Source organism: Medicago truncatula, chromosome 7 (genome assembly GCF_003473485.1).
Source record: "Medicago truncatula cultivar Jemalong A17 chromosome 7, MtrunA17r5.0-ANR, whole genome shotgun sequence".
In the NCBI taxonomy this organism is placed as follows: Eukaryota; Viridiplantae; Streptophyta; class Magnoliopsida; order Fabales; family Fabaceae; genus Medicago; species Medicago truncatula.
Genome location: NC_053048.1, coordinates 28,127,250 through 28,153,158, shown reverse-complemented (window position 1 = coordinate 28,153,158; position 25,909 = coordinate 28,127,250). Strand labels below are relative to the sequence as shown.

Here is a 25,909-nt window from a genome sequence, read left to right as displayed (position 1 = left end):
CTTGAATAATCATGTAAGAGCCTCATATTAGTTGTTAGTGTTAAAAGTTCATAATAATGCCAAAGATACGAAGAATTAATGCTTGCATGAACAACTTCTTGTCTTGTTCCTTTGGGTATAACTGGAAGAATTTGTCGAAAATCTCCACCTAGCACAACAACTTTTCCACCAAAAGGAATTCCAACCTATAGTTGTTTTTTATGTCTAAGAATATCCCTTAAACTACGATCAAGAGCTTCAAAAAAATGTGTGCATCATCCCATATGATAAGCTTTGTATTAACAATCAGCTCGGCTAATGGACTTTTGGGATGTATGCCGCAAGTTAAAAATTTATCAACAATTATTGTAAGATTAAACCTCAAATGTGTTGTTCTTCCCCAAGTATGAGCAATGCTACAATACCGCTTGAAGCAACGGTCAACATAATATTCCCTCTTGAGCACATTGCAAATGATAGAGCTCTCCAAATAATTTTTTTTTTCATGTTCCACCATACTCAAATATAAAGAATACACCAGGTCAATTTGCATTATCCCTTTACATGATTGTGTCATTTTTTTTTGTTCCACAATCATCGTCGACATCAATCGAAGGTGCTCATTTGCCAAAGAACATCTGTTATAGCTCATATATCAACCTATATAGAGTTTTGGCTCTCGTAAAATATACGAAGTCGCTTAATTTCATCAAATCTATAAATATGTCATTGTTACCTTACTACTTCTAACCATTGGAGCCTTAAAATAATTGAGTTTTTTTTTAAGCTCTACTAGTGGAAGATGGGAAGTCCCGTTTCTCCGCTTTTCTATTGCACTTAATCGCATCTCTATTTTATTGCATTTGATTATAAATTTTTAACATGTACCACACTTAAATAATTTTGATAAATAAGTCATTTGTTCCATTCATGAATTATTGAAACCATATTCCAATTATATAATCATTTTTCTTCTTCAGTGATCGAGGAAAAGACCGGAAAAAAACTAAGTGAAGCTTGTGCTGAAGTTTCCTTAAAAAAATAAAAAATGCTTGTGCTGAAGTTGATAAAGAAATTATTCATCATCATCAAGTCTGTCATTTTCATAGCTAGTGATTAGATTTGAGTTGAATTTTGTTGTTAAGTTATTTCGTAAATAAATACTTTTGTGCTTTTTATTTTTGAAAAAAAATACTTTGTGCGTTATCATGTCTATGAATACCCACCCTATAATATATACTTGTCTTATTAGATAAAGCTTGGAATTGAAGTTTCAAATGCTTGAAATTCTCGTGTTTCAAATGCTTCGAATTCACATGTAATGTTCATCTATTTTGGCTCTTACTTCAAAGTATGTTTCAGTATTAGGTATCAAGTCAGTACCTATGATTTTGAAAAGATCGGCAATTTCCTCATCACTCCCAAGGGAATTGAGCAAAATCCCTTTTGATCTCAATAGCTTCACTTCTTCAGGATGCTCAATGAGTGAGTCCATGAAAGCTGCAAAAGAACAAAATCCATAGTCGTTCTTAAAATCTGGACACATCTCATACGCTATTAAGTTGAGGAAAGTAGCAGCTGATGTGTCGTCCACAACGATCTCAGGTAATGTCAGTTTTGCAACCAATCATCCTTCGGAGAAATCCATGTCTCTTGGACTTTGTGTCTTGCTAGACTTAAGTCTTATTCCTATTTTTCTTAGATCTTTTATGCTCCTGTATGTCATCATCTTGACGTTTACATCTAAACTCTTATTTCTCCATTTCTTTTTGTTAGCTTCATTGGTTTTATTCTATGTTTTAAACAGAAATGGATTGGATTAGAACAATAAAATTTAAAAATTTATTTCCTCTTACAATAATAAACATTACATTTTGCAAAGAAAAATTATTTTAAAACTAGTGTTATTTTATCTTTCTACCTAGTATTAATTAATTTATTTTAGTTTAACCCTCTCTAATTACCTTTTTCTTTTAATGGCAACCCTCTCTAATTACTATCCTCCACATGGTAGCAAATTTAGAAACGGGAAAAGGCAAAAAATCTGTTTCTAATTTTGTTGTTAAGTTTTAGGCTGAATTGATATTTTTGTCCCTTAACTTATTTTTTGGTATCGCTTTGGTCCCATAATTAATAAAAAGTCCGTTTGAGTCCTTTAAATATGTCTCCGTTACATAAATTGGTCCCTTCCGTCAATTTTATTAAAAAACTGTTAGGGTTTGTACAAGTCATCACCTTCATTCAACTTCTTCATCTTCTTCCTCATCAACCTTCATGAAAAAAACCCAGCAAAACAAAAAACTGAAGAAAAAAAATCGAACCTTGAAATTGAAATTGGAAGAAAACAAATTGATTCTTAAGCATGGAAATAGAAAATGGAGAAAAAAAAATTCATTTTCAAATTCAATCTAAACCCTTCATCATCATCATCAATCTTCACAAAAACTCATTTTCTGATCTAAACCCATCACCATGATAAAGGGTTTAGATTTGGATTTCATATGATAAATGTAAAGTTTTTTTGATGTGTTTTGTTGTTCATTCAAATCTGCAGAAATAAAAATCTGCAGAAAATTTCCTTCTTTTTGGTTCAATCTGTGGAAAAGAAAATCAAGTTGCAATAACAACACAACACAATAAATCTGGTCCAAATTTGCTCCCCAACAAAAACACAACAGCAACAACAACAACAAAATGGGTTTAGATTGGGATTTGGAAGAATTTAGATTAGATCCAAAAATGGGTTTAGATTGGAATTTGAAAGGATTGCTATTGATGATGAATGATTGGCATTCGAAAATGAGTTTTTTTATGAAAGATTGGAAGAAGAGAACAGGAACAAAGAGGAAGAAAGAAGAGGAACAACAAATAAAGAATGGAAGAAGGTTGAAATTTGAAGAAAAAAATGTTAATGAAGATTTGTGTGTGATGTGTGTTGATTTTGTGATGCACGCTAATGTTGGCTTTGTGTTTGCATGTTTGTGTTAAAAATCAACAAATAATGAAAATTGGGGTTCAAGACAAGAACAACAACAAAACATATAATTGGTGTTCATAACCTTGATGATGAGATTGCATGGTTGTGATTGAGAAAGTTTACCTATTGTTACAAAATGGTTTTGATGGGAAAATACAATAAAGAAAAAGTGTGTGTTGATGGTGTAGTAATTAAAGAATAAGACTTAATTTTATTTTATTTTGATTTTCTGTGTTTCTTGGAAATTTTATTGATGATGATGAAAAGATGATGGAAGAAGATGAAGAAAAAGAGAAAAAAATAAAGTGTTTAGATTTGGATTTCATATGATAAAGGTAAAAAAAAAAAAAATTCTTCTGGGTAAAAAAAAGATTTGTTGAAAAAGATGAAGGTGAGTTGGAAGAAGATGAATATAAATTCTAACCAATGCAAAAATGACACGTGTGCTTGAGTTAACGTTTTTTTTAATAAAATTAACGGAAGGGACCAATTTATGTAACGAAGACATATTTAAAGGACTTAAACGGACTTTTTATTAATTATGGGACCAAAGCGATACTAAAAAATTAGTTAAGGGACGAAAATAGCAATTAAGCCTAAATTTTAATAAGACAAATTTAGTAACAATATAATTTTTACTTTTATCTCTAATTTCTATTGTACCTTGGAATTAGAAGTAGTGAGGAGGATATTATGCTGAAGATCAAAAAGATGAGCAGGTATCTCTAACTCATTAATTGTTTACCAGACTTGAGATCTATTGTTTGAGAGCACTGTGGTTGAGGGGCATTTGGGGTAGATGGTGTGTACTTCCTTCTTTCAATCAGTAACTTCCTTTTTCTATGGAGGGAGGTGGTGTACCTACAAACATTCCATGGTCAAGTCAGCAAGTGTTGTGGTTAAGAGACACTTATGAGTTAGCCTTTATATTAAGAAACTAGGGGTTCTAGCACTCAAGCCTTTACCCGGAAAATTGTCCTTAGTGGACACCTGTGAGCTGATTATGACGAGTTAGCCTTAGATCAAATTTGGAAGATCTAGATTGGCCTACCCGACTCTGATTTAGTAGAGTTTGGGAAGGTGTACATTATGGTTCGTTCACGCGTTAAGCAAGGGAGGGGGTGGACCCAGTCCGCAAGGGTATATGGGCCTTGGCTTGGCTTAGTCCAAAACAATTACCCCTAAGTTGTTGGCTGATGGAGTCTTAAAATTGCTTGTATTCAACATGTAGTTGTGTGTGATAGATGCAAACGGTATACTCTGGACGGACCTGTTGGTAACAAGACATGCATTTGTAAGTGTTTCTGGCTTGCTATGTCAGAAGAGGGGTTACTCTAGACTGTACACTCAAGTTTCTATAGCAAGTAAAATGAATAAGATAATAATATGTGTTGCAATTTTATAATGGAAAATGTTAACTGAACCAAATATAGTATATGCTTTGAATTTGTATAATCAAAGTTTAAGAAGTGTAAAGAATGATGTTTTCAATGTAAATATTTACTTTTTTGTTTTCTTAACTAGTGTCCCGGGGACTTTGATTAATAAGACTCTTTTATTATATAGTCTTGTATATTTTATGAATGAGTTATGATTACTCGTAATAGTAATTCCCTTAACAGGGTAACATAAAGGTTAAAAAGTAGTCTCATGGATTAGTATAAGTAGGTGTAGCGGTCTAAAAATTCGAGGATTGCATGAAGTACAATGAAGTTGCAAGCGATGTTTATTAAAATAGGGAAAACGTTGGAAAAATACTTTAAAACAAAAAAATTGTTTGTTTCTAAGAAGTTAAATAAGCCTAATGGAGAATCGCTTGTGCATGATTTTGTTAACTTCAAAAATATTTATTTCTTCTTATCATTAAATGCGAATTAAAATATGATTTTTAAATGAAAATGGTTTGGTTTTAAACTGAGGGAATATTTTTGTTATTATTGTGCTTGACAAAAGTGGTATATTGCTTGGACGTGTCTATGAGTGCGATTGAAAATTCACAGCTACGCAGTTTTGGGTCATAAAATGATTTTTTGTTGAATTTAAGGTAAATGTTTTGTTGTGATAAATGCGAGCAAAAATAAATTGATTGTGCAAAAACTTATTACGGGAGTTTGATTGTATTCATATTTAAATTTGCGATGATCAAACTAAAAGAGAATTTAGCGTGATCATCAACTTTGAGATTTTGCAACGACCAAACCAAAAGAAGATTTGGAGTTGTCATTGCATTTGATATAGAAAACACCCTAGAATTGCTATGTTTCAGGAAGAATAGAATTACAGATTCAAATATAGAAAACATTACAAATGTCTCGAACTCATAGGCAATTGTTCTAAATACTCTTCTGTTATACTGGTAAAACCTACTAAAAATGATTGAAAAATATGCTAAGAATAACGTAAGATGACGTGTCATTAAGTATATGTGTGAGTCTAGAATTATATAATCATACAGTGAAGAAGCTTGTGCCAAAGTTTCGGTAAAAAAAAAAAGGGTTAAATATATTTTTGGTCCCAATAAATATATCAACTTTTCGTTTTAGTCTCTCTAAAACTTTTCGTCGATCTTTATAGTCTCCCAAAAGTTTTCCATCTTCATTTTTTATCCCTCATTTTAAGTAAACTCGTATGTATAATTCATATTTTTGAATGAAATTTTGCATAAAAGTTTATAATATTATAAGCATTTCTCTAAAAAAAAGTTATAATTTTTTAACAAAACATGAATTAAATATGAATTTTTTATGGTTTAAAATTCATATTTGTTTCATGTTTTGTTAAAAAAATAATTGGAAGAGATTTTTACAATATTTTACACATTTTTGCACAATTTCATTAAAAAAACATGAGTTGATTTTAAAATAGGGACCAAAAGGTGTGATTGAAAATTTTATAATGACTAAATGTCGAAGGAAAATTTTAGAGGGACCAAAGTAAAAAAGTTGGTATTTTTATAGGAATCAAAAACATATTTAACAAAAAAAAAACCTCTTTGCGGAAGTTGATAATGAAATGCTTAAATATATATGTTTTTGTTTCTTGTAAATATACAAACTTTTCGTTTTAGTCTCTGTAAAATAATTCTTCGACTCTGAATCCATAGAATTTATATTTTAACAAAATTTTGCAGAATAGTTTATATATTTATACGGACCAAAAACATATTTAACCTAAAAATATTATCATTTTTATAACTTGTAGTGATTAGATTTGAGTTGAATTTTGTTGTTAGCTTATTTCCTAAACGAGTATACTTTGTGTGTTGTCATGTCTATGAATACCCTATAATATATAATTGTCTTATTAACTCATTTGGTCTAGTCACTTATTGCAATGTCGATAAACACAATATTAAATAACTCATCTAACAAAATCAAAATAATCGCACCAATAGAGTAACAGTAGATCATCAATGAGAATATTAATTTATTCATGTTTTCAATTGAAACGCTCAGCACAAAGAAAAAGTCACTATTTATTTATTAGTACTCATAGTCATGGCGACGTACACACAAACTTAACCTAAAATTTATTCATATAAAAAACTCAACCTATTAAAAATCCACAGAGAAGTGATGAATGCCATAACGAAAACAACATTGTCATAACGAAGCACCTTTATTTGTTAGCCGGGTGAACTGTAAACCATGTCTGAATGAAAGTAAGAGCAAGGGCAGTAAAAGCAGCAAGGAAGGCAATAACGGCCCAAGGATTGTTTAAGTAAGTACGAAAACCCAGCGCTATCCAAGTCTTGTATTTATTAAAGTAATGCTCACGTAATTTCAGTTGGACATAAAAATATTTGTCTATGTTAGCTACCAAGTCAGTACCTATGATATTGAAAAGACTGGCAACTTCCTCATCACTCCAAACCGTGCACAAAATCCCTTTTGATCTCAATACCTTCACATCTTCCGGATGGTCGATGAGTGAGTCCATCAAAGCTACATAAGAACAGATCCCACAGTCGTTGTCAAAATCTGGACACATCTCATATGCTATCAGGTTGAGTAAAGTAGAGGCTGCAAGGTTGTTCACATAGATTACAGGAATAGTCAGTTTTGCAGTAAACCATCCTGCAGTGAAATCTACGTCTGTTGGCCTCCCTGTTGCGCTTGCCTTAAGTCTTATTCCTACTGCTCTTAGATCTTCTATGCCCCTGTATGTAATCGGGATGTTTTCCTCGGAATTCTTCCATCTCCATTCTCTGATTTTAGCTTCATTGATTTTTTTCTATGTTTAATCAGAAATGGATTGGATCATATGATGATAAAAAAAATTCAAAATTATACTTCCTCTATACAATAATAAATATATTTTGCAAAGGAAAGATTATTTAGAAACCGAACAAAGACAAACTCCCTTTCTAATTGTGTAACCAAATATTTTTTGTCTCTAATTTCTTTTGTTATTTCAATTTATTTTAGTACATTTTATTGTTAATTCTAATGTACCTTGGAATTAGATGTGGTGAGGATGATTTTACGTTGAAGATCAAGAAGATGTGTGGGTGTTTCTGACTGTGACTCATTTGGTATTGATACACTATGTTCTCCATTTCCCTCCTTCTCTTTCTCTGCCTCTGACCCTACAAAATAAATACAGTTGTGAAAACTCCTCATGCTTTTTATTAATCCACTCTCATCTTCATCTTTCCACAAAAGCTTGAGTACTTCATAAGGCAGTTGATTCTCCAACAAAAGCACATCCTCCCTCACAAGAGCCAGTTGATCAACCTTAATATTCATCGGCAGTAGGTACATAATGTTATCCAAGATATGGAGCAAAGAACATCCATCCATGAACAATATCCACGACAGCTTTTCATCAAGGCACTCAAAGCCTTGAAGAGAGTTTCCGGTTAGAGTTAAAACATCATCGCTAAAACGACCCTTCAGTTCATCAATGTTATCTGCAATCTTTTTGTGTAGTTCCTCTGGAATAAGTCCGGTGTTTTCTATGTATTTTGCTGCCCACATAAGCTTGTACTTCTCTCCTAACTTCAGAGTTGGATTGTCATGATGGATAGGACCTATCGACACTAACTTGGGTGAGTAATGCTGCTCAAAGTTTTTTCTACTTCTGAGATACTCTTGCACCCTTTGTATCTTTGGTCGTGCATTTGGAGGTGTTTGCTTTGAATTTTTTAACTCGACAAATTTTTCTTTAATAGTTTGGGATGCCATCATTCATTCAATATAATAATGGTTGAGGAATATAAATCAAAATGCGTTTTATATAGTATTATATAATATGGGCTCAGCGTAGTGCTTTAGTTTTTCATTCTCAAACCTTTACCTAATGAACAAGATAACTAAATATGCTTGCTTAATATATTTTTTATACCTGTCCTCTTTGTTACTAAAGTAACTTGTCCTCAGAACAAATATATAATGTCCATCACTTTACTCAATGTACAAGAAAAGTAAAATTCTCGGAAACAGGATCTTGGCGAATTTAATTTAACTGTGTCAGTATTAATTCCTCAAAAAAATAATGGCGGAAGAAGAGCAAGCAATAAGGAGGACATGTTTCATCTTTATTTTATTTTTTATTTTTTTAATAAATTAAATGAGGTGTAATGTTTTATTGGTTGTTTGTAAATACTGACATGTTACTTACATTCCCATCTAAGAATTTCTCTTGAAACTTTATTAACGTTTTTCCACGGGCTAAGCATCATGAAAATTGATGTTCACACACTTAATAAGATTGAAAATACTCGTAAATGATCAAAATGTCCCCATTGATAGTTAATTGTCGTGGAACCTAACCAGCGGTAGTTATTTGCCGAGGTTTTATCGACACTTAACGGCCATAGCAATTTTAAAAAAAAAAAAAAAAAAAAAAAAACTCAATGGGACAAGCATAAGAGCAGCGTGGAATACCACTAGTAAGGACAAGAAAAAAGAATTAGCCATTTTAAGAAGTGATATTAATATTAGTGTTGGTGCATAAGACATAGGAAGTTAACCGGTTTTATACTAGTTAGAGACTCAATGGGAGTGTGCGTATGGTCAATCAAACTCCAAATTTTGTATGAATTATTCAACAATGTTACACTCATAGGTTCCTTGTATTTGGAAAACTAGTTGGTGATCAGTATCAATACTTTAATTTTCCCTATATTCTTCAATTGAGGCCGGCCGAGTTAGAAATGATTAACTCAAATTTTATCCAATTACTTTTTATATTATCGAACTTGTTTAAACTTTTATTATAGTACTCATTATGTCGAACCTTACAAAACTTGATTTTGAGGCTCTTAATATTTCGGGAAAAAAATTCTAGTAATATAGTTCCTTTAAGATTGAAATCATAAGAAGTTTTTGAATAATTTAATATTAAGTATTCCTGAAAGATTGTGCAAGGAAAGAATTTTTCTTGATATGAAGATCACATGTAATATAGTTCTTGAAGAACTAATTTTCTTGTAATATTAAAGAATCTTTGAAGGATCGCTCAAACAAGGAATTTTCTCGATCATTCTTTATGAAGATTTGAGAGATAGTTCTGAAGAACTAAAATTTAATATTAAATTGCATCTCTGAAGGATTCCTCAAAGAATGAATTTTATTTATTATGAAGATTTGAGATATGGTTCTAGAAGAACTGATAATTTACCATCAAGCATTTGTGAAATATTGCAAAATAAAAATATCATGATTTTCCTTTGTCATTGTCGATAGAGGTTTGTGGATGAGTTCTCAAAGAACCAGATCTATTTGATCTTAGTATAAGTTGAACAAAAAAAAATATTGTCAATTGAATATGCTCCCAAAGTAGCAAAATTGGGAAAATAATGTCAAGAATTGATATAACAGAGATTATCATTAATATGATACACGTGAAGATTGCAAAAGTTTTTTATGACTTATGATGATTATGATTTTTGCTACTAATGAGTTCTCATTAGGCATGGCAACAAAACCCATATCCGTGGTTACCCGCCCGAACCAAACCCAATTTGACGGATTTTTCCCGTTTTGACTGGGTTTGGGTATGAGTATGGGTTTTCCCCGATCTCGAAACACGGGTATGGGACGGGTAACGGGTATATAGGTACCCACCCCGAACCCATACCCCAACCCGTCCCAAATGTAAAAAACTACTTTATGTTGATATGTTATGTTATTTTGTTTGATAATTGTCATGTTAATAAAAACTACCATTTATATTTAAAGGATCAACTAAATAATTTTGTCTAACAAATGTGAAAGTGAGCTTATTGTTGATCTACGGGATGCAAAAAAACTTATATTTTTTATTAAAAAAATTATTCAATGCGGGGACGGGGATGGGGCGGGGATACCCGAACCCGTCGGGGACGGGGATAGGATTCAATTTCTCATCCCCGTTGAGTATGGGTAGGGTAGCGGGTAAGTATATGAGAATCGGGTATGGGGATGGGGAAGGTAAAACCCGTCCCCACCCCTCCCCATTGCCATGCCTAGTTCTCACAAGACATATAAATAAGAGGTATTGTCATCTATATCATCTTTGTGCACATTCAACACTCATTTGTGATCCACATAATTTCTTTTTCTAAGGAAATAGTAGGTACCGTGCTTATGAATTTGATATTATTGCTATTTTTGAAACAATTGAGATTTACGAACTATATTGTTTTGAAATGGAATTCTTGTTAGTTGACAGAATCACTGTAAATTAGATTTGTATTTTAAATTCCTTCTAAAAAGTATGCATAAACTATTTCGAAGTTTCGAGCAAGTATTGCTCCTAGAATTTGGATTCACTAAGGAGCACAATAATTTTAGGTATATTTTGTTGGATGTTGTTTGAAAGATTTCTTATGCAAAAGAATATAAAAATGTTTAGATGAGTGATACAAAGAAACTAATTTTATTATTACATTTGATGCTAAAAAATAAATAAAAAATATTGAAGGTTCCAGAAGAGAAAATATATTGTTATACAGAGTAATAGAATTACGCATTGAGAATGCATTATATGATATCCAGTAGAGCATTATATGAAACTAATTTCATAAAAATTTATTCCGTTTCAAGTATATCATTCTAAATTCATATCATATAGAAGAAAAAAAAATGTTAATTATCTTTATGTTAAGAGATATACTCTGAAGAAAATAAGTGTAGTGAAAAATATATATCTTTATCTCTTGATTTATACTACACTTATATTAGTGCAATTGAATCACATATTATTGTAAACCTGAAGTTTACATATTATATTATTAGTGCAATGGAAGCACATATTATTTTTTTAAGGAGTGGAAACATATATTATTGTAAACCAGAAATTTACAAATTGTATTAAATATATCGTTGGCAAGACTCTTTGGGTTATCCCGGATTTATTATGATGCGGAAACGAGTTGAAAAAAATGGATATATATTGAAGATCTAGAAGATTCTTTAATCTAATAACTATCGTGTGTAACTAGCTATCAAAATTTTTTAACATGTATCATACTTAAATAATTTTGATAAACAAATCATTTGTTCCATTCATGAGTCATTGAAACAATTTTCGACCAAAGGTATATATGCGAGTCTAGAATAATTATATAATAATTTTTCTTTGTGATCGAGGAAAAGACAGAAAAAAAAAGAAAAAAAAAAACCAAGTGAAGCTCATCCTGAAGTTTCCTTGAAAAAAAAATAAAAATACTTGTGTTGAAGTTGATAAAGAAATTATTCATCAAGTATGTATTTTCATAGCTAGCGATTAGATTTGAGTTGAATTTTGTTGTTAGGATATTTCGTAAACAAATACATTATGCGTTTTTCATTCCAAAAAAAAAAAATTTATGCGTTTTTTTTTTACAAAAAGAATACTTTGTGATGTTGTCATGTTTGTGAATACCCACCCTATAATATATACTTGTCTTATTAGATAAAGCTTGGAATTTCAGTTTCAAGTTTCAAATGCTTGGAATTCTCATGTATAAGGTTCAGGCAAAATGAATTATGAGACCAAAGAGTATCATATAATTTATTTGTTTTGCTCCTTTATGTGTGACTGTGGTATGATGAGAGCACAAAGCTACAAAATTGACTCTTATATATTGGGGATGTAATGTAACATTAAAAAAAAAATCTTGTTGAGTGAGATAAGAATTAATCAAAAATTAACTTACAGTCAAAGGAGTTGTGCATGGTTTGCTACCTTTCAAACCTATGAATCAAACAAAATAATATGATTCAAATGGTTTCTGTCGTTATAGTATACAAAATTAATTTAAATAATTTGCCACATCTCACATTCTATCAAACAATACAACTTTAATTTAAATAATTTCATCTATGTTTGACTAGAAATTATAAGCATAACACATATTTTATTTTTTATTAATTTTGTTTAGGCATGCCATGTGAACATGCATGTTCAGCCATTGCATGGATTCGGGAAAAATCAGAAGATTATTATCATGGATGACTCACATTGGAAGCAAAATACAACTTTTGTGTCAGACCTACTGAAGGTCAAGAATATTGGAAACCAACTGACTATTTCAGAACGGTTCCCGCACCAATCAGGAAGCGTCCAGGAAGGCCCAAAAAAACAAGAAGAAAATATATAAATGACGAAGGAACATCTTCTAAAAGAACAAAAATTAAGAAGGCATACTAAACCTTGCATTGCCCAAGCTGTGATCTTGAAGGTCACAACATGAATAGATGTAGTGGTTATGGTCATGGCGTTAGAGGAAGCATGAGCATGAAAATGAATGATTTTTTTCAAGATGAATGTCTTTCCGTAATTTATATTTTCCTATGAATCTATGTAATTTGGTGTTTGGATTTTACTTCGTGTTTAGATTATTAATGAGTATTATCTATGGTATTTGCTAGGAAAGACATGTTTTGTAACAAATATTTGATTTCAATTGCATTGATAGATTGCTTCAAATTGGTATTTGGAAGCTCATGACCATAATTAAATTATATATAGTCATAAATCAGAGGCTACTATGCCCATTTTTTTTATTACTCAGGGAGCATAATGAAAGTATAGTCATAAATAAGGAACTAAAATGACCATTCTATTTATCAAATTTAGGTTTAATATTTTGGCGAATTCTATGGTACACCCAACAATTTAAGTGTATTGGTACACCAAATCCTTAAATTAATAGTTAAATGAGTCATTTTTTGTAGAAAAAAAAATTCTATCACCTATAATTATAATAACTAAATCTTATTTACCAAAAACGTCAACACAATAAAATTTGATTTTTCTGAATTCCTATTACTCATAATAGAGAATTTTGATTATTATTTACAATAAAATGTAGAAAAATTTAGTATGATTTTTCTAAAAAATGAAATGATGTTTTTTCTTATAAAATGATATTTTCTAAAATATATATGTCAACAAACACCTATTTCTTTCATAAAAAAATGATAATTAATTTATAAAAATGTAAACGAGAGTATCGGTACACCTTAATTTGCGAGTGTACCATAGAAATTCCCTTAATTATTAATATATTCTTTATTTCTTTATTTTAGTCCTTGCCACGTGTTTAAGCTTTGCTATGTCACAATCTTACGTCGCAGTTGTTATATTGCCTCATTAGATATCATGTCATCATTAACATACCTATTTAATGTTAGGGACTAAATCGAGTAACAGAGTTTATATTTTGTTTTTCAATTTCGCTGCATTTAGAGACTTTTCTCACAACTCCTTACAAATTCAAAGACTAAAGCGATTAATTGCTTGTCTTATTGGGACCGTTTGTTTTGGATTTAAAAAAAAAATAGATTTCTTTTTTTATTTCTAAAAATGGATGTTTTGGAAATTTCATCAAAAATAGTAGAAATAATTTTAAACTCATTTGGTATAAGTTAAAAAAGAGATTGGGACATTCACTAATTTAAATATTAATTGTTTCAGATTTTACATAGTAAAAATCGTATATTTTATCAACATGACATCTTTCAAAAATGATTTCTATGAAAAGCTATTTGAAATAGCTTTTATTTTAGACATTTTTTTTTCAAAATTTTATTATGCAAAAAAATTTGTAACAAAATGATGAATTACATAGAATGACATTTTAAAATAATCTATTCAAACGAATTTTTCAATTGAAGTTTTTCTTGAAAATTTAATTGTTAAAAAAATTATAACAAAAATATATTTTAAATTTTTTTTATAACAAACGGGCCCATTAACTCATTTGGTCTATTCACTTATTACGATGTCGATGAATACAATATTAAACAACTCATCTAAACAAAATCAGTATTATCGCAACAATATAGTAACACATAGATCATCAATGAGAATATTAATTTATTCATGTTTCAATTCAACACACAACACAGAAAAAGGCACTCTTTATTTTTGAGTACTCATAGTCATGACGACGTACACACAAACTTAACCTAAAATTTATTCATTAAAAAAACTCAACCTATTAAAATTCCAGAGAAGTATGATGAGTGCCATAACGGAAAACAACATTGTCATAGGGAATCTCCTTTATTTGCAAGCCGGGTGAATCGTAAACAATGTCTGAATGAGAGTAAGAACAAGGGCGATAGACGCAGCACTGAATGCAATAATGGTCCAAGGACTGCTGAAATGATTCTCAAAACCCTTCGCTATCCAAGTCTTGTATCTGTTACTATAATGCTTATTTATTTTGCATCTAACATCATAATATGTGTCTATGTTAGTCGTCAAGTCAGTGCCTATGATATTGAAAAGTTTGGCAACTTCCTCATCACTCCCAAGGCAATTGAGCAAAATCCGTTTTGATCTCAATTCCTTCACATCTTCAGGATGGTCAATGAGTGACTCCATGAAAGCTACATAAGAACAAATTACGTAGTCGTTCTTAAAATCGGGACACATCTCATATGCTATCAGATTGAGATAAGTAAAGGCTAATGTGTCGTCCACAACGATCTCAGGTAGAGTCAGTGTCGCAGCGAACCATCCTTCGCAGAAATCCATGTCTCTTGGGCTTTGTGTCTTGCTTGACTTAAGTCTTATTCCTACTGCTTTTAGATCTTGTATGTTCCTATATGTAATCATCTCGAACTTATTCTTCTCCTGACTCCCTTTCATGTCGGCAGTTTCATTGCTTTTAGTCTACATGTTTTTATCAGAAATGGATTGGATCATCTTACTATTAAGATAGTAAAAAAAATTCATAATTATACTTCCTGTGTACAGTAATAATTATCACATTTGCAAAGAAAAATATTTAAAAAAAAAAAAAAGTGTTATAACCCCCCAAAAAAAAGGTAAATGCTAAGGAGTGGCATCGGACATAGGATTCAAAATCAAGAAATATTTTTTTAAAAAAATTAATATTTTAATTTCAAATCCATTGAAATTTTTATGTGAAAATAAATGTTTATGTAGTCAATATATATACGATTAAATTTTGAAAATCGTAAATATTTTTAAAATATAAAAATTAATGTGGTTATTTTTCTATTAAATAAATTTTATTTTCTTCGCAAAACACCGTTGAATGTTTGTATTTGTACATGCTGTAGATTTTTATGTGCTATATATGAATAAAAAAAAATTTATATACATATTGAAGAAAGATGATATGATAAAATTTTGGAAACTCATGACTATTTTAATAAGTAACTTTTTATTTTGAGCCCGTTTGTTAAAAAATTTTAAGAAAAAAATCACTATTAAAAATATTGCATCCTTTTATTATAGTTTTTCTTTTTTTAAATCAGAATCTCAAAAATATCTAAAAACAACTTCAAATAAGGGTATGTTTGTTACGGACTAAAATAAAATTGATTTTCACATAAAATCATTAAGAGATTATATTTTAGAGATTTAATAAAAAATCAGAATCTATTTTACGTTTGTTTACCACAATAAAAATCACTTTTTTTAAACAAATAATTTACTTTGTTTGATACAACTATATAAAAGAGATTTTTTGTTACAAAATTAGAACAATCTTTTAAACCATATTTTCCCTTTCCTCAAAAAAATATATTTTTTTGAGAAGCTGCTCTTAATAGCTTTTCATTTGAACTGTTTTTAAATTTTTTTTAGATTATGATTTTTTTAAAATTATGTAACAAACGGATGAAAATTCTTAAAAGTGATTATTTTTTTTTAAAAATTGATTTTTTTCATGAAAAAAAAACTATAAGAAACGGGGCTTTAAGAAGCTGTTAGGAGAAGCTTATCAAAAAATAGATTTTTTTAGAGAGAGAAAATATGATTCAAAAGATTGAACTAATTTTGTAACAAAAAATCCTTTTATATAGTTGTATCCAAACAAACTAAACTATTTATTTAAAAAAGTGATTACCATATGTTTCAAAAGATTCAACTATATGTTTCAAAACCAAGCCAAGCCTTAGTTGCACACCATTTACTTGTTTATTTCTTTTGTCTGTATCTTTGCATGTTTCTGCTTCAGAACTTATGTTTATATACTTCTGAATTACTGTTTCTGATCAATGATTATGTGCTTCTGAACAGTTTTTGTGCTACTGAACTAATATTTTGCTTGTGAAATGTTTTTATTAGAATTTCTCACTATGTTTTTCTCATCCCTTTCTTTTTCTCTTTAGTTTTTATACTTTTTGTTGATGACAAAAGGGGGAGTATATGTATAGTATTTATAGGCTCTGAGCCCCATTAATTTAATTTTAATCAAGTTAAATTAATAGGACATTCTTTTTATCTTCTAATCTATTAATGTGAGATTATTCTGAGTGTATTTTGTTTCTAATGATGAATTTAATTAACTTGGATAAAACTCAGGGGGAGCTTACAAACCTCACCTTAAAGTACTATTCGACTTAGGGGGAGATTACAAACCTCAAACCCTTACAGTCAACTTGTTAATTAGATTAACAACAATTGCACATTTTAAATACTAATGGGGGAGATTGTTGGAACAAAATGTGTTTAACATTACCCTTTAAGAGTTTTGATGATAACAAGATATTAAAAATTGTTAATTGGATATGCTAATATTTGTTCAAATGTACAGAACCATAGACAAAAATTTGGTATCTTTATTAGGTTCTGGAAGAACAAAAGAGAGTTAAGGAATCAACAAAAAGGAAGCTTGAATCGTTTGAAGAGAAGTGCTCTTGAAGTGATGACGTCATCATAAGCAAGTTCATCAGAAGCTGAAGATCACCAGAAGCTGAAGTTCATCAAGAGATGCAAGACTTAAAGCTTCAAAAGTTGTTCAATGGATTTAATCTCGTCTAAGCATTGCAGAAGACCAGAAGAGTGAAGCAACGACTATTTCAAAATGATTTGAAGGCATTGGATGCTTGTTCTTTGAAGAGCGTTGACAAAGTACAATTGTACGAAGTGTACAACCAGTACCTCAACTACTCAGTTTGTGTCTCTGCTACAAGACAAGAATAACAGCTCTGCCTGCAACATTGTTCCTTCATACTTGGAATGGATTTGAAATTGATCCTTCATAGGACAATAACCATATCAGGCAAAAGATTATTGGTGATTGATAAAAGCTCAAACGACTCTATTCTGACATGGCTTATTTGTATTGGTGTATAACTTAAGAGAGCAATGATGAATTTCAGCTTTGAATGTACTATCTCGCGCCCCCAATGTCATTAATGATGTGTTTATTTGTCCCCTTCTGAATTGCAAACGTTTTTGCTCAAAACACTTAGACAAATCACACACTACTCACTTCACAACCTACACTTTCTTCTTTTCACAACTTATTCTCTGCGAAGTAAAACGTAACTTCCTCACTCAGAACCCTAGAACCCTGAAACTTCTTCAACATCAATGGCTTCTTCAAGTTCAGTTCCAAAATCAACAGAGTCTGGATTCCCTATGGAAGACTAATCTCTAAAATCCTTCATCAAGGAGGAATTTTGGAAGCATTGAGTGAAACAAAGATCTTCTATGATAAAGATCTTGGTACAGTAACAGGGAAAGTAATCAATGGGAGTACTCTGAGGCACATGAAGTTAATTGGCAAAGATGATTACAAGAAGCTGGACACATACTTGAAAGAATCTGATGTTGTATCAAACTTGATGGAAGACTTTCCTCTTATATGCATGAAAGACCCTCTGGATGTGAGAGTAAACTACATCATGAAACATTTTGAGTTAATAGGAGAAGCCATCAAGATGGAAGATGTTCTAGAGAACATGTATGGTGTTGCTTTTCGTGTTGCTTCTAAGAAGAAAAGGAAGCTAACGATGATGAGAAAGCTTCTGATCCTCAAAAGAAGAAGGCAAAGAAAGCCAAGAAAGCTCAAGTTGCTCCTATGGAAAAAGCAACTGATTCAAATGTGCCAACCATCCTAGAAGAAGTTCAGGACCTTGATGCTGATAAGGTGCTGAATAAGAGAACTAGAAGTGGCAAGATAGTTGGCTTTTCTTAATCACAGTCACAACCTGCTCAATTAGTTCCTAAAAAGAAAATAAATCAAGAAGTCAGGAAGCTGAAAGTAGCAAACTATGTGATGGAAGAAGAAGATCAAATAAAAGCTACTACTATCTAGTCACAAGGGAGATAAGAAGCAAGAGAACTACAGAAGGCTGAAGATGCTGCTACACTTCAGAAGGTCCTGGAGTTAGCAAAGGAAATTAAAGTTCCTGCTGAGCAACTAATGAAAGAATCAACTGTTGAAGCTGCTCAACTGGGGATTGAGCTTACAGAGGATCTTCAACAACTGGTAGCATCTTGTGAAGTGTTGAAAGATCTTGCTGAAGAAGTTCTGAAGGAACATGCAGGTTGTTCAGAAGCTCGTGATTCAGAAGCTTCAAGAGGTAATCATGATTCTCCACATAATGCTACTGTTATAGAAATAGAATCTAGTTCCACCTCTTTCTCTGTCAACCACATTGTCATCCTCCTCAACTTCATCTGACTATGATAATGTTCCTCTAGGCAGAATCTATACAACCTTAAACAAAGGTCTTTCACCATCCACCAAACTCCATAAAAAGCATGCTGACAAGATTTCCTATGAGTCTGTGTATCTCTCTATCCTAAACAGCATAGGAGAAATGTCTGAGATGAGAATCAAAGTTTGTGAAAGACTACCTGCAAATCATCCTTTTCAACCACCAATGATAAAACCACCAATCATAGGTTGAGTCTTCAAATCTCAATGAGTCATCGTCATCTCATCCCACTTCAATCACCCATACTTCAGAACCGTCTGTTTTGGAGAATCTGGTCAGTCACTACTCTGGTGAATTACCAGGTGTTGAGCCCAATCTAGAAAAAGCTTCTAGAGTTATTTCTGAGGAAATTACTGTAGAAAGCCCCCAACAACAAGCACCAAACTTACAAATAGCCTCAATCACCTGTCCAAATATCCTTGTTCCTAAACAAATTGTTCCTGAACAAACCCTTTCTGATCATATTGAGTCTCCTTCATCTTCTAAAAAGGTCAGCGAACCTGATTTTATGATCACATCTAAAGATTCTGATGTTGAGGTTGAGCAATCTAACTCATACTTTATGGTCTTAACATCTGTTCCTGATCAACCTTCAGAGACCAATATTCAAACTGCATCCTCCACAAATGACCAACCTTCATCTTCCAGCCAAGCCATTCAAGCTTGTGCTCCTGCCATATCCACAAATATACCCTCTCCACCCACCCTGTTTCTAGATTCTTCTATACTAACAGATTTGTATGAGAATCTCTTTTAGGAGCTGATTAAGCTAGTTCAGGCAAAGAACAATCTGGTGCATGAAGACAACTATGTGAAGAATTGGAGAAGATTGAAGGAGAGAGTGGATTTTGTCTTGACTGAACTTCAGAGATCATGCTTGGATGCTCAAGACACTGCTCAGAACAATCTTCAAGACTGGCTAAAAGGGGTTGTCAGTAAAGTTGAAGAGGTTGACTCTTGTGAGAACACCATTGTGTCTAGAAGCTAGAACTGCTACTGAATTCATCCCAAGGAATTGGATTTGACTTTGCTGAACAAGATTAACTTCAAATTAGCTTCTACTGAACTAGACTTGTTGCAAAGAAATGTTGCACTATAAAGAGAAAACAAGCAGCTGAAGAAAGAACTTCTAGATCAGAAACTACTTCTGCTTGAATACAAGTCCTCCAAATAAGATAAACTTGAAGAAGAAAGAATCAAAGAGGGGGAGATTGTTAGAACAAAATGTGTTTAATATTACCCTTTAAGAGTTTTGCAAGAACAAAAGAGAGTTAAGAAATCAACATAAAAGAAGCTTGAAGCGTCTGAAGCAAAGTGCTCATGAAGTGATGATGTCATCAGAAGCATATCATCAGAAGCTGAAGTTCATTAGGAGATGCAAGACTTAAAGCTTCAAAAGTTATTCAATGATTTTAATCTCTTCTAAGCATTGCAGAAGACCAGAAGAGTGAAGCAACGACTGTTTTGAAAGGATTTGAAGGCATTGGATGCTTGTTCTTTGAAGAGCGTTGACAAAGTACAATTGTATGAAGTGTACAACCACTACCTCCACTACTCAGTTTGTGTCTCTGCTACAAGACAAGAATAACAGCTCTGCCTGCAACATTGTTCCTTCATACTTGGAATGGATTTGAAATTGATCCTTCATAGGACAATAACCATATCAGGCAAAAGATCATCGGTGATTGATCAAAGCTTGAACGACTCTATTTTGATGTGCTGGCAATTCACAACGTCTCTTTCACACCACTATATAAAGGAGTGAAGACTTAGAGAATGACAAGACTCTACAACAAAAGTTCACTTAGAATTTCATATGAAAGTTCATATCTTAGAAATTCTAGAGTCTTAAGAGTTTGTATCTGATTTGTATTGTGAACACCACTGATTGTATTTCAAGTGTTCAACCTCAAACAATTTTCTGTGTAATTCTGTTTGAATTAGAAGTCTTTTGATTGTGTTCAGGAGCATAGGAAATCTCTTGCAGTTGTGCTTGAGTATTTTGAAGTCTCTTGCTAAGTTTAGCAGTGAGCAGTTGTAATCAGATATAACATTTTAGTGAACTCTCCTTGGAAGTTCAAGGGGGACAGGACTACTTCCGCTGCAATCTAGTCCTGAACATCACTTCAGAAGTAGAACTTTATCTGCTTCTGATCAGTGTTTTCAGCTTAGGAGAAAATGTAGAAAAAGCCAACACAATTCAACCCCCCCTTTCTTGTGTTTTTCTCACCTTCAGAAATAGGGGTGGGAAAACGGGCCCAACCCATCGGACCAGTTCGTTTAACCAGCTATTTTCGATGGGCTGAGTTGAAGTTTTTGACTCGGGTCACCTAATTTGACTTTGATCGTCTCGTTCCTTTTTAAGCAGGCTTAGATATGACGGGCCTAAACGGGGTAGGCGGGTCCGATTTGCCATCCTTATGCAGAAACAAATTTTTGTATACATAAATGAGAAAGTTAGTATAATAAATTTTTGAAAACTCATGAATTTTTTTAAAACACCATTAAATATTTATACCCCACTCGTTGAGGATTTTATATGCTTGTATATGTAGAAGAAAAATTTCATGTACCGCTATGCGATAGTCGATATGATAAAATTTAAAAAATCCGTGACTATTTTTAAATATCAACATTAATGCAGTGTTTCTATTAAGTATTTTTTATTGTTTATACAAAACACCAGAAAATATTTGTATTGCTTTCATTGCAGATTTTATGTGCTTATATCTCCAAAAATCAAATTTTATGTACCGATATAAGAATTTTTTTATCTGTCCGATATGAATTTTTTTTCTTTTTTGAAATTTTAAAAACTAATGATTATTTTAAAATATCAACATTAATTTAGCGTTTCTATTTAAAAAAAATAAAAATTAGTCAGATTAAAAGATTAAAAAAGATGAGAATATAAATTGTTTTCCAATATTTATGTCATAATACATTGTTTTTTCTTATTATATTTAATAGAAAAGTGATCGTGAAGCCCACAAAATTAGTGATATAGGGAATATTTAGTTTAACCAAGGATAACTATGAAATTTTGATGGATTGCAATTTTATTATATTATTATATTAGTAGTAGATTTTTTTTGGAAATATTATTATATTACTAGATGTAGTGTTTCTATTAAATATATATTCTATTTTATATGCGAAACAACATTTAATATTTTTGTCCCACTCCTTGCATATTTTACGTGCTTAAATCTACGGAAGAAAATTTGTATGTACCATCCCTATAAAAAAAATTGTATGTACCAATAGGTGAAAGTCGATATGATAAAATTTTGAAAACTAATGATTTTTCTTAAAATATCAACTTTAATTTTGAAAACTAATGATTTTTCTTAAAATATCACTTTTGCCATTTTTTTAATAAGGGGCCAAAATTGCAAGATTTTGAAACATAGGGGACGAAAAGTGTAGTTTAGCCTATTTTATATGTAAACTAGTTAGATTAAAATATTAATAGATATAAGAATAAACTGTTTTCCTAAATCCATGACATAAGAAAGGTTAAAAAAAACTATTTTTTCTATATTTAAGGCATAAGAGAGGATAATAAATTATTTTTGTTATAATTAAGCCACAAATTAGTTTTATATTTTTAAAACTAACCATTAAACACATAAAATTAAAAAGATCATGAATTTAAAAAAGACAATTATAAAATTTAAATGGACTACGATTTTTATATATTGTTAATTGTTAATAGATTCTATTTTACCTTGGGTTTAGATGCCGTGGCGATCATTTTGTGCTGAAGATCAAGAAGATGAGTGGGTGTCTTCGAATGTGATTCATTTGGTATTGATACATTGTGTTGTCCTTCTTCGTCATCCTCCTTCTCTAACTGTGACTCATTTGGAACCACGTCTTTCTCCTTCTCTGGCTGTGACTTACCTGGTCTGGCCCAGAGACACTCGAGGAAATTCGTCGTGCTTTTTATCAATTCACTCTTGTTGTTATCTTTCCACAATAGCTCGAGTACTTCATAAGGAAGTTGATTCTCTAACAAAAGCACATCCACCATCACAATAGCTAGTTGATCAACCTTAATATCCATAGGCCCTGGTTCAACAAGCCTGTCTTTCTCCAAGATATAAAGCAAAGAGCATCCATCCACCAACAACATCCACGATAGCTTTTCTTCAAGACTATCAAAGCCTTCGAGAGAATTTCCGGTCAATGTTAAAACATCGTCATCAAAATGACCCTTCAGTTTATCAATGTTATCAACAATGTTTTTGTGTAGATCCCTCTGAATGCTTCCAGTGTTTTTGATGTATTTTGCTGCCCACATAAGCTTGTACTTCTCTCCTAACTTTAGAGATTTATTGCCATGATGGATAGGACCTTTTGACATCAACCTCGGGGTCTAATGCTTCTCAAATTTTTCTCTATTTCTGAGATACTCTTGCACCCTTTGTATCTTTGGTCGTGAACTTTCGGGTGTTGGATTTGTATCTATGTACCTTTGTAGCTCCATTTGTAACCCCACAACCTTTTTTACAAGGGTAGGTTGGGATGCCATCATTCATTCAATATAATAATGGTTGAAACTTTTACCTAATGCATATATAATATAATATGGGCTCAGTGTAGTGCTTTAGATTTTCATGCTCTCAAACCTTTACCTAATGAACAAGATAAGTAAATATGCTTGCTTAAAATATTACACTTCCACTTTAAATGATTTTTATACCTGTCCTCTTCACTGCTAAAGTAACTTGTTCTCGGAACGAACTACACGTCCACCACTTAACTCAATGGGGAAGAAAAGTAAAATTCATGGAAAAGGGATATTTGCTTTTACTGTTCTAGAATTTAATCATGTGTGCCATGCGGCTTCTCCTTTTAATTCTTCCTTGGATTTTCATTCTTTAGGATAAGAAACATAGTTAACGTTTTTCCACGGGCTAAGCATCACGTTTTAATATATAATAACTTGCAACAGACCGTTTATGCGTCAAAAAAAGAAAACATTATAAAGTTATTTGCGATCACTACAAGAATTTCTCAAATTACTAACCAATTCAAAATTGCATTACTGAGGCATTTAAACCCTCAATAACGCTACTGAAGGAATAAACCCTCAATACCTTAGACAAAAACTTTACTGACAGATAATTCCGTCAGTAATGTAAATGACCAATCTACCTTGAATTACTGAGGGATTCTTGGCATTACTGAGCGGTTGTTACTTGTATTGAAAAATAAGAAAAAATTAATGTTAAAAAATATGTTAATGATAGAAACAAAGAAATAATTGTTATAAAATATTATAAAATGGTAGATTAGAAATATGTCAAAATATTACCGAATAATAAAGATCTCATTATTAAATATAAAGATGACGTTAATGAGTCTCGTATTTTTTATACATACAAATATTTACGTTTTTTCATGTAAGTTTATAAATAATAAATATGTTACACGTGCATGATTTTGTACAATCATTACATTTACAGTAAGTGGCGGAGTCAGGAATTTTATAGAATCTAGGCAAAAAATTTATCACAAAATGTTACTGCTATTCTGTGAATAATTTCACATTTCCTGCAGATAATTTCACATTTTAATACGGATATATCTTTCCTGCGGATCTTAAAATCCTAAGGTATTATCTCACCTGATAACCTAAATCCTTCGCAAAATCTGCAGGAAATGTGTTTCCTGCGGAATTTACACAAAAATCCGCAGGAAAAGCTAAAAGTTCTAGTAATGACTGGACTAGCGGGGTCGCTCCGCCCCGTTTACAGTTGGTTTAAATTATAGAAGTTGGTTTTTTTTTGGTAAAAAAGTAAGTTATCAAGGTTGTTAACTTATTCCTCAAGTGGGAGTATGCTAATTAACTCACTCTTTGATGTTCTTAAAAGAAAGTAAGTTACAATCCTATATATATATATATATATTGAAATTAGTTGATTCCTCTGCAATGTGTTAGTGGCTTTAATTTTAATAACATTGTTTGTGAGATCAATCAATTAATCAAAAAAAAAACTACACAAAATATCTTGTCAATTTAAACGCCAGGCTTAAGATCTATTGTCTGTGAGCATTGTGGTTGAGGGTCATTTAAGGTAGATTATGTGTACTTCCATCTTTCGATTAGTAACTTCCTTCTGATCGTTGTGGTTAAGAGACACTTAGATTTTGTTTGGGAGTTAGAAGAGGAGGGGAAGGAAAGGTTTTGGAGGGATAGAAATATAGGGAAAAATTGAAAAATCTTTTACATCTTTTAAAAGAGTATTTTTATTAAAGAGTGATAAATTAATGATTATATTTAATATATTTTTAATTTTAAAAATATTATAACAACTTATATTAAATTTGAAGAATTTATATAAACCCTCCTAAGCCCCGATAACCCTTCTTCATTACAATTTTTTAGTTCCTCCAAATGAGGAAAGTTGTATATTTTGAAGAAAATATTGCAAACAATGAGAATTTGAGATTGAAGTTCTTTGCAAATTCTCTAACAAAAAATGTCTTTACGTGGTTCACCACGCTTGAACCACATTCCATTCAACATTGGACTCAATTAGAGAGGCTGTTCCATGAACAATTTTACATTGGCCAATCTAAGATAAGTCTATAAAATTGTCCCCCTTTTATGTTCATTAAAGTGTTGGTCTAATGGGTCTTTCTTTGATCATTCAAAGCCCATTAAGTTGTGATCCATAGCCTCCCATTGGTTGTCTGCTTTCTGTATGGCCGCACGTGGACTAGGGTGCAACTCATCCGTACCAGGCGCGTGGAGTCGAGACGCGCTGATCATCTGTACATGACACGTGGTATAAAGTGAAGATGAGACGAGCTGAGCTGGCTGACTTGAACAATCAAACTAGTGTTGACTGAAGACGAGCTGAACTGGCTGGTCTGACTTGAACAATCACACCAGTGTTGACTGAAGACGAGCTGAGCTGGCCTGACTTGAACAGTCAAGCGGAATGGTCTATCCATGCCAGTCCACAACTCTAGTTAATTCCCTAATAGTAGCTCAGGTTATTGTGATGATCACCATGATCTTCAATCTAATGAGTTG

The 25,909-nt window shown here is 31.8% G+C and overlaps 2 protein-coding genes across 2 annotated transcripts; both read right to left on the bottom strand.

Moving 5' to 3' along the window:
* Nucleotides 1-6,365: 6,365 nt before the first annotated feature.
* On the bottom strand, nucleotides 6,366-8,180 carry LOC11410885 (UPF0481 protein At3g47200). The gene is made up of 2 exons (XM_003622951.4): nucleotides 7,411-8,180; nucleotides 6,366-7,189 (listed from the first exon to the last, which is right to left on the bottom strand). The coding sequence occupies exons 1-2, from the start codon at nucleotides 8,143-8,145 to the stop codon at nucleotides 6,575-6,577; spliced, it is 1,350 nt and encodes a 449-aa protein (XP_003622999.2). The 5' UTR covers nucleotides 8,146-8,180; the 3' UTR covers nucleotides 6,366-6,574.
* Nucleotides 8,181-14,228: 6,048 nt separating this feature from the next.
* Nucleotides 14,229-23,490, bottom strand: LOC11413442 (putative UPF0481 protein At3g02645). Its single transcript, XM_003622965.3, has 2 exons — nucleotides 22,589-23,490; nucleotides 14,229-15,049 (listed from the first exon to the last, which is right to left on the bottom strand). Exons 1-2 carry the CDS (start codon nucleotides 23,225-23,227, stop codon nucleotides 14,435-14,437), a joined length of 1,254 nt encoding a protein of 417 aa, XP_003623013.2. The 5' UTR covers nucleotides 23,228-23,490; the 3' UTR covers nucleotides 14,229-14,434.
* Between the last annotated feature and the right edge of the window lie 2,419 nt (nucleotides 23,491-25,909).